The sequence below is a fragment of the Fringilla coelebs genome, assembly GCF_963513975.1.
Source record: "Fringilla coelebs genome assembly, chromosome: Z".
In the NCBI taxonomy this organism is placed as follows: Eukaryota; Metazoa; Chordata; class Aves; order Passeriformes; family Fringillidae; genus Fringilla; species Fringilla coelebs.
Window position 1 is genome coordinate 82,055,815 of NC_140031.1, and position 10,395 is coordinate 82,066,209.

Here is a 10,395-nt window from a genome sequence, read left to right on the forward strand (position 1 = left end):
TATTAATAAAAGCTAAAATAATAAGAGACCATAAAGAATAGAGCAGAAGAGTTGAGCAGCAACAACATTCGCATGAAGTTCTTATGAGTCTAATAAATGCCATTTGTTTACATAATGGAGAAAACTGAGAATGGATGGCACAAATGACGGTCTAGCAAACCAATTTTCCACTTGGATCAAGACTTAGCTTTTTTCCTCTCCTGAAATTCTGACATTAAAGCAGTCATGGAAAAGAACAGTTGCAGAAAGAAAATGGAGTCTGTGAAGTTTTCGTTGAGGTAAAATCATAAATCTAATCAGTTCAACACTTTGCAGTGTTTTTGCAGGAGCAGCAAGTACAAAAGCTACAGTATCACCATAAATCATCTGATATTTTATTGTCATAAACATCTGCAGCTCCTGGATATAGATATGTAGTCAAGGGAACACTTGAAAAGGGTAAGGAATGCCAGGTACACTCGTTGTGAAAAGTAATGTTCAAACCAGGATTTCTTTTGCTTTTGTCATTAGGACCTAACAGTTTATGAAGCTATGCAGACATTAATGGCTACACTGATTTACTGTGTTTCCAAATTAAGGCCACACCTTCGAATCCTTTTGTCGAATCAATGCCAACAGACTGTTCACATTAGGTTAGGCAGATTGGAAGAACAATACATTATTAAGCTCACCAAAAAAGCCCTAGCCAAAGCCATGATTTCCAGCAGCAGATATTAATGTTTGTTTTGGGATTCATTCACCTGAGTAAATACTGCACTTCCAAAAAACACTGAGCTGCAAAGGGGTGTGCAAGGCAGGGCCCAAAGCAAGGCTCCTATGAGGAGATCCATCCACACAGCTCAGTGTTGCTCTAAGCACAGGCAGAAACCCGGGTCCAGAATGTGGAGCGTGGCACAGAGCCTGGGTTAATGCCCTGCCTTTCAGCACAGTCTGTTAGGCCAGGCTCAGTGCCAGCCCGACGGGCTCTGGAGCAGTCTCTGTGCCATGCTCCACGAGCGGGTTCCGAGGGGAGAAACACCCACACATCACAGGCTGCTTTGGCCACTCACTCTTTGGTTTTGCTTAAACCCATGGAGCACTCCGGGCTGGGACAGAGGGGCTGGGAGGCTGGGACAGGCCCTGGGGTGCTGTGACAGCAGCTGGACACAGCCCAGGGGTGCCCGGGTGGCCAAGAGGCCGATGGCCCCGGGCTGTGCCGGCCACAGGCAGTGACTGCTCCTGTGCTGGGCACTGATGAGGGAGCACCTCAGATCACAGCGGCGGCTCTGGGCCACTCACTACAACAAATGGAGGGGCTGCAGTGTGGCCAGGGCAGGGAACGGAGCCGGGAAGGGAACGGAGCCCCAGCAGGGCCGGGGGAGCTGGGAAGGGGCTCAGGCTGCAGAGAAGGAGGCTCGGGGGGGCCCTTGTGGCTCTGCACAGCTCCTGCCAGGAGGCACAGCCGGGGGTCGGGCCGTGCTCCAGGGAACAGGGACAGGAGAGAGGGAATGGCCCCAGGCCGGGCCAGGGCAGACATCAAAAAATTACGAACTTCACTGAAAGGGTGGTCAGACACTGAAATACACTTCTCAGGGAATTGGGGGTGTCATCATCCCTAAGAGAGTTCCAAAAATGCTTGAATGTGGCATTTGGGGACCTGGGTTAGTACTGACCATGGCAGGGCTGGGTTAGAGCTTGGACTTGTTAATCTTAGATGTCTTCTCCAACTCAACCATTCTGAAACTCCTGTCTCTTCTGTCTCTCAACACATAGACTTCTCCCTCTCAAAATTTTGGAGACTATTTCCTAATAGAGATGGCAGGCAAACTCTTATCACTGCCTGCCCCACATTTAGCAAACACCTCCTACTTCTTTTCTTGCAGCTTCTCACAGATGAATTTTCCTTATGCCCATCCAAAAGTTATTACTGGGCAAAAAGAAGCACTTCTTCATGCTTGATATTCCTTTGCCAGAAAGAGAGGGTCTCACTTTTGGTGGCATAATTTGGGACATCAAGACAGGCCAACCACAGCTTCAGTGGCATCTTTACATCCTAAATCTTCATACTTTCCATCATAAATTGCTTTTATACCAAGGGCTGTGGTATTTTTAGGGTCCTCAGGACGAATTGAGAATCTGATGCTATGTTCTTAGAAGGCTAATTTACTATATTATGATATTATATAAAAGAACACTATACTAAAGAATAATAAAGAGCAGAGGAAGGATACAGACAGAAGGTTACAAAGGATGATCATGAAAACTCGTGGCTGCTTCCAGAGCCCCGACATGGGTGGCTGTGATTGGACATTAAGTAAAAACAATTCACATGAAACCAATCAACCAACCACCTGTTGGACAAACAATCTCCAGACCACATTCCAAAGCAGTAAAACAGGGAGAAGCAATCAGATAATTATTATTTTCATTTTTTTCTGAGGCTTCTCAGCTTCCCAGGAGAAGAAATCCTGGTGAAGGGATTTTTCAGAAAATATGACAGTGACAAAGGGCGAATCACTATAGACACTGCTGCCAATCCTCTCTAGTTTTGTGTTAATCACCAAGTTTCACTGCTTTAACTGGAATCACTGCTGGCTAGAAATGAAACAGACAAATCCTTACCCTCAACAGCCAGAGAGATGATGCCCTGTGTGTCCTCCACTCCGTACATGACATCGCAGCGATAGACCCCGGCGTCGCTGGCGCGCAGCTTGGAGAAGGTCAGCGAGGCGTCCCCGCTCTCCTCGGAATGGCTGGGGACAGACACCCTGTCCTTGTAGCTCTGGCCTATTTTGATGTTGCCATTTTGGGCCACCAGGACCGTGGTTTCCTTGGCGTCCTTCCCGCTTTTGTCCAGTTCCACCTTGGACCATTTGATCCGGAGGTACTCGGCGGCGTAGCTGGAGGAGATGGTGGGTGTGGTTGAAAAGAAGCATGGCAGGACTGAAGTTCCAGAGAGAGATCCCTTGACCAGGGTTTTTTTTTCTGCTTTAACTAGAAAAAGGGAAGAGAGAGAGGAGAGAAAAAGGAGAAATCATGTTAGTGTAACAGCAAAATCAGAAACAGATCTATTTCATTGTTAATTAATGATTCACTAATGCAAAGCCTGAAATCCATGAAGCTTAGCTGATTTGTAACAGGAATGGGGAGTATGAGCTGAAAAAGAGTTTGTATCAATCTTGGTACATTTTAAGCTGATGATGGGACAAATATTTCTTTGGGAAAATTTCATTCTGACTTCTTTTCTCCATTTGTTATGGTCACCAAGTAATTAACCTTTGGGAACTGGTCTGAAATTTTAGGCAATACATGAACTCTAAGAGCTCTTTTCAAGTCACAGGAGGAAGACTACTCTGACTGAAAAATCATGAGTTACCTCAGCGGCCAAAACCCTGAATGCAGGGGAGCTGCTGGAGTTGACACCTTGCCTTGCCTCACAGCAGCTGTTCTTATCCTCAGATGGAAACACAGCCCATGGCTTTGCACCCCTGTCACCCCTGACCCCACCGTTCTCTCAGGGGTTAAATCCTTTTACTGCACACGTGCTGAAACAAAAGGCTTTCCAGTGAGAGTCTCCCAAATAGTCACTCTTTCAAAGTTGTTTCCTTGTAGCCTCTGGGCCTTTAACACATGGCAGAAATGAAATATTTCAGGATGTAAAAGCAAAGGAAGAAGTAAAGCACGCAGAAAGTCCCTACTTGGCTCAGACTTGACAAGATCAGGACTTTTATCATTTTTTATGTCATCTCCAGCTGCAAACATTTCACAGTGAAATGCTTCCATCTGACAATATCCTGAGGGGGAAGTTGACTACTGTTCATTCAAGCTGCACACTGTGACTGAAGAGAGGGTTTCTGATGGATTTGCCTTTTTTATGTGATGTTATTTCATCACACATAATGGGTTAACGAAGATTAAAAGCTGATGCTCAACAGTAACTGTTTTACCTCTTTCACAGTCCTTTACTAACGTTTTTGAAAGGTAGAGCATGGTCATCATTATTTTGAAGAGAGCTGGGATTTATAAAGTTTAGAAATATAATAACTTAATAATAGCCAGAGTGACACATGAAACAGGAGACACCAGCACGTGAAAATTATAATCTCTCCATAAAGAGTAGAAAATTGGAGGGTGGGATGGAAGGATGGGCAGAGGGAGAGAATTAAAGAAGAGGAGCAAAAAGGGAAGAGAAAAAAGAAGAGGGAGAAAAAGGAAAAAAAAAGAAAAAAGAAAACAGAAAAAATAAATGGGGTAAAAAAGGAAAATGGAAGAAAAAATAAAAGTTGCTCATTAACCTGGTTATTTTTAGTGGAGACAGATGATTTCCCACAGGACAAAGTCTTAATGTTATTATCTGAACAGGTTCAATACAAGAGTCATCAGCTTAATGCCCAAGCATTTTAATAATAAAGTACTAGCCAGAAAAAGAGAAAAATGGCCTGACAGGGAAGACACAGGATTCTGAATTAAGTTCTCAGGTCCTTTTCATCCATGCCTACCAAACTAGAATTCCTTGGGCACACAATTCAGATAGAGTCAAGATAATGGTATCAAAGCTGATGAAACCAGAAATCTTTGGTATCGCCTTTATCTTGTTGAAACGTCACAGAGCTACAGTGGTTAGAGATAAAGAAATAGAGTGAACTCTCAGTTCTATCAGTTGTGATGGAATTACTGCCAAATTGCACAGGTGGGAGATTAAAATCAGTCTCAAAATATTTAGAATGTATTACGATCTCTTGTCATCTACAGACCTTACAGGAACTTTCTTCTTATTTGAAGAATGACTAAATTATAATTATACTGACTGACAGAACTTTAATAAACTTTGTAAGAACACTGTTTATGATTATGAGTGATCTGGAATATCAGCACTGAACCCTGAGGAAATTTCCTCCCTTTAAAATTCGTGTCTTCATATCAGCCAGCTGGAAGACCTGGCAAACAACACTTTTAATCCTGATATGAAAACTAGATCCAGCCCAAGCTGTGCTACTTCCCAGAACAGAAGATCCTGTGGAATTGCAGTTCTGCCCAGCTTTAGAAAGCATTATACAACACTTTATAAAAAACTATTTGTTGAGGGAAGATGAGGGAAGAAGGAGGAAAAGGAGGAAGAGGAAAAAGAGGAAGAGGAGAGGGAAATTGTTCCCTACAGAAAAATAAAATATTTGACTGACATAATACCTGAAATACAAGATTAAGTGATGCTCCTGCACCGTTCCAAAAAGCTTGATTTCTTGCAGCACTCCAAAATAGTTAGTCTAGCATAATTTACTGACCAATGCAGAAACTATCAGTATCTCATATTAATCCATATGACCCTTTTTTTACCCTCTTTAGCATTTTGGCTAAGCTTATATCCCATGTCAGTCTCTATCAATGGGATGTGATAGACCAACGACACATAGCTGGATGTCTTCTTTTTGAAGTGGGAAGAAAGGAATTCTTGCTTGAGAACAAAGTCTCTTTCTTCAAAATGCATACACTTGTTCTGTGGTTAGAAAAGTCTTAAAGTTGGAGTCTAGATAATTTTTTAAATGGACAGAATTATGCCCTTCTGTATCACATTGTTCACAATGACCAGGGCAATAGGTCTGCAGTGGACAAGGAGTCTGAAGAAAACAGTGCCCTGCATGGTGTGACACTGCTTAGAGGAGTGCATTTGCCTCATAATTGAGTTTAGCTGAACAGAATGTTGCTACTGACTATGCAGACAAATCCCACATGCTTAAAGAATAAAATATTCTATTTATTTTTAGCTGAATTTATGAGAGAAAAAAAAAAAAAAAAGAGGAAAATGTTGCATCTCATTTTTCAGTTCATCAACAACCTGCTGGGACATATGGTATATTGCCCTGTCTAGCAGCAGAAATAGAAAGGATCACTAAAATTGTGTGTTTTGTCAATCCAGCTAGCACTGAGCCTAGGAGAACCTATTGCATTAACCACCAATCTTTTAGTGAAGATAATAGTGAATTAAAATGAGTAAAACTTATAGGAAACACTGAAAGGTAATAGACTGAGACCCAACAATAACCTCTGCTAGGTGGTTTGTGGTCTGAGCAAGCAGAATAAGAAAAGGACACACAGAATTATGAAGAATTAATTTTATAGTCTACAAGACACTCACAAGGAGCCAGGCAAATGTAAATCTCAGCCGCAGAACTCAACACCACAAATGGCCACCCAAAACAGGTAGGAAAAACTCCAGTGTTGATTATAACCACAAGGTCCAGCTTGGAAAACACAATAGTGATAAGTTGGGAATTCGTATTTCACAAAAGATTTAAATGCTTCAATTTTAAATCTAAACTAAGGATTCAAAAAGAAAAGGTTGAAATGTGGGGTGTCTATATTTCAGAATGCTGAGATACATTTTATTTTTAGAGTATTTTTAAACAAAAGCTGTACTTATAAAGATTGTGTGCAGTCTTCTAACATTCATTCTCAAAAATATTACTGCACCAACTGACTTTTTTACAAAAGAAAAGGGCATGAGTTGATTCCACAGATTCTTTGGGATCCCAATTAGATCAATTCATGAAAAAGGAAAATTTTTTCATCCTTCTCCTCCTCACCATGGCCATAGTTTGAAAATGGTTAAGACTTTGTAGGCCAAAAGAATGGCCCCTGACTTAAAAAGCAAACCTCACAAAGTTCACAGTGTGTTCTAGGAACACCAGGGTCTTTCTGAATTTCTTCAAAAAAAATTGGACAAATAAGGATGGGTCACAACCTGATCTGCATTCCAAAGAATGGGACATTCATAAGAATCTCCCAAGTACCAAAAATTCCACTCTGGAGATAAATGAGCCATTTATGATGTAATAAAAGGTGGAGTAAGTGAAAGGACATGTAAAGATGCCATCCCACATTCTACAACTCCAAGGATCCATGCACTTCTCCCCACCTAAGAGTGCTGCCCTCTCAATCCCTGTATCCCTGAATTCTGCATTTGTGCAAGGCAGTGAGTCAGGTCTATGATCTGATCCAGACCTTTCTTCCTTATAGCCAATCTAAATCTATTATCCTTTTTTTTTTTTTAATTTGTTCCACTAATGAACCAATCCTTTTTTTTATCATTCAGGACTACCTAAACATGTTACTGGCAACAGTGTTCCAGCTAGGTGGAAAAAAGAAAAGTAGTAAATTTGATTTTCCCAAAGGTTAAAATCAGATTGAGGAGTACCTGGAAAGAAGAGGGAAAGAAAATAAAGAAAAATCTTGCTTTGAGACTTGGGAAAGCTGCTTTCCCAGTTTTGTGAGTCTGTAGTAGCTGTTGAGATATTTTCCATATGAAGGCCTGACCCAAACTTTCAAATAACCAGGGCAACCACACATGGATACATACTTCAGTCTTGGCATGTAATCACCAAGAGAGGCTGTAAGGGCTCCTTCCTTTCCACCCAAACCTGCAGTTGCTCTAACACCTCCTTGCTAAAGACCCCAGCGGCCAAGGGATCTGCCCCAGCTTAGCCCATGGCAGCCCAAGCACAACAGAAATAAATCATTAACACCTTGAGGAGGACGCAGAAACAAAATTAGTGACATGGCACAGCATGGCACGGGCAAAGAAAGACAATTTCCTGAGTTTGGGTTGTTTCCTCAGTCCTGTGAATTGCCCTACCAATTAGACCACTAAATTAATTTTAATGAAATGTTCTATGTACAGAAGACTTACCTTTAGGTAGCATATATGTTATAACTAACGTAGAGTACATCCATAAGATACTTTTTATACTTAACAACATCTTGACCTAGAAACAAAGAACAAAGGAGTAAGTGGTTAGTATTGCACTGTGTCCTTAGCAAATGTAACACAGCACATCAATGTTTGTCACTGGTATCAGAAGAAGTCCTTCCTGCTTTCAGGGCATTTCATTTAGCAATTTATGGTGGAGATTTGTTATAATAACCGTTTGCCTCCATGGAATAGAGATTTGCAATGGGTGTTCAGGTTGTTGAGTCCTGAGTGATATTCTGACATGTCAGTTCCCTTTGGGTTTGCCTCTCACTTTCCATTACAGACTCCACCTTCCAACAGCTGGAAATCTCTTCACATGTATCATATGTACACAATAATAAATTGCATGTTCACAGCATTATTTCACAGTTTTCACTTCCATTCATAGTCACACGTTGAATCTGTAAATATCCCCAAAGTTATGAAAGCATTGCAAGACACACAAACACCAATGACTACAAAGGGTTTATAAAAAGTCCCTCATCCATACATGTGCTACAAACGTCCCAACATAATAAATTACTTTCAGCAGCAGTTTGCCAAAATGCTGACAAATTTTTATCACTACCTTGATTTTCCTGATATTGCTGCAAAATCTGCCACCTGAGCTCTTCACTAGGACAAGTAACCAAGCTGACAGTTTTTTTCCTGTTCAAGAGAGCTTGCAGTTGAACTGCCTTAAGGATCAGTGAAGGAGAGATTTAATAGATATGTACTTGTCTGTGTTGTAACTTTGGAACCTGCGCCGCACACGTGTACAATTTGAAACTTCCACTTTTAAAAACTCCACAGGCTGCACTGAACATGACAGCAAAAACACACAGAGAGGCAGCTTCAGAAAACTCTTGGTGACGTGTTCAACCTCAGGACAGTTCTCTCCACAGCTCACAGCTGCAGCCCAAACTCCACAGGAGTCTGTGTGAACTGGCACACATCCTGTAACGTCTGAGCAGCACGGGAAAGACGCAAAACATCTCCAACCAAGCCTTTCCAGTGAGGCAAGTTAAAAATTCCCACCCAACAGGGCTGAAAACCCCAGAGCCTTTCATTCTCTGTACATGGATGGCCAGAGCCAGCTGATTGCACAGGGAAACATGTGCTACAACCTATTCCCTGGGCGTGGAGGGAGAAATGCAGCTGCTTTCCACAGAGCAGGCTGCACGCTGCCAAGGACGCCCCATGTCTGCTCCAGCCGTTCAGGACAGCTGAGTGTAGAGTGTGATATCACTTATTTTGCAACGTGAACTTCACGGAATTTGCACTTTTCACAACTGAGTCCCAAACTAGAACCGGGACTTCATTCAGGTTAAGCCCTACATGCCATAAAACTTATAATGAAGACCCTAACACCTACCCCCAAAACCACTCAGCCAGACTATTATTTCTTCTTACATTTACACAAGCCAAGCTGCATGTGAAGAAAACAAAAATGACTATTTATTAGCTAACTTTAAAATTCTATACTGTGCCCTGGTACAAACTCCCTGTAGAAGGCTGTTATGAGTGAGGAGGTTGCACAAGATCAGAGCTGCAGACATCCAAATCCTCTGAATGCAATGGATCAGCTCTGAAATAGAGTCACATGCTTGCTTAGATAAACACTTAAATGATCTTCATTATTACACAACAATTAAAAGAAAAAGTGATGTCAGTTTGAGCCTACAGATGTGCAGAAGGACCTTCAAGCAATCCTTGTATCCCAGGAATGCTGGAAGCCTCAAACACCAAAACCACCGCAGCGAAGCTCCTTTGGTAACACAAGAGCTCTGATGGGAGCATGGAAAGAAGACTGACTGGAAGAATTCTCCACCTTCCAAGGTGCTGAGTGAAGGACCTCCCTGCCAGACAAAGTTCTGGCCCTTGTGGGAGCTGAGTGGCTCCAGACCTTCTGAGATGTTCTGCCCACATGTGCTCCCATGCGTCACACACTGGCTGCACCCACAGCGAAGCCAAGGTCCAGAACAGAATGTTTACAAGTTCAGCTCTCCATGTTTACCCATGAGTTTTATCTCCCTCCTTCCCCTGAAGGCAACCTTGCCTTTTGGGACCAGAACCAAGGGAATCAAAGAAACCTGACAAGAAAAAGAACAAAGTATTTTCTTTTTCCCAACAATGGGGGTGTTGCACCTAAGCAGAGCTGGTTGCATTTTGCACCTGGCCCACTTCCCTGGCTCTGACTTGGCGTACCTGGGTGCCTGGCATGTGTCAGTGGAAGCCTGTTGCCCTTGGAAGTTCATTGCAACTGCTGTCATAACACAACTACTTCCATGTTTGGTAAGAACACAAACCCTGCTGCTACGCTTCCAGTCACCAAACAACACACACACCCACGGGGACAGATGAAAACAAAAAGGCAACTGTGGAAGGGCAATTTTCAACGTATCCATGGGAACAGAAGAGAACATTCCTGGATGTGATGGCTCCTAGCCTTTTACTGAGAAGGGCAGGAATTACACCTGCTGCACCAAGGGCTTGGATAGCTCCAAAAAATGGCAGTGTTTGAGCACAAAGCTTAACATGAGACTCTTGCCAAAAATCCCTACCTGACTCTTGGAAAACCAACCTCCTGACTTTTTATAAATCTTCTTTATCCTGAAATTCTCACTCAAGCAATGAAAACCCCTGGGAGGATGATCTGATTTTCAGCCCTAAGGGTCAGGAGTGTGACT

The 10,395-nt window shown here is 42.5% G+C and overlaps 1 protein-coding gene across 1 annotated transcript in view; it reads right to left on the reverse strand.

Annotated features, from left to right (window-relative positions):
* Positions 1–7,733, reverse strand: part of VCAN (versican) — a gene marked incomplete at its 5' end in the record, with an annotated part of 89,848 nt that extends 82,115 nt beyond the window's left edge. The window contains 2 exons of the mRNA XM_084224962.1: positions 2,602–2,973; positions 7,664–7,733. Of these exons, the coding sequence (XP_084081088.1) occupies positions 2,602–2,973; positions 7,664–7,733 (442 nt within the window). The remainder of the gene's footprint in view (positions 1–2,601; positions 2,974–7,663) is intronic.
* Positions 7,734–10,395: the final 2,662 nt, after the last annotated feature.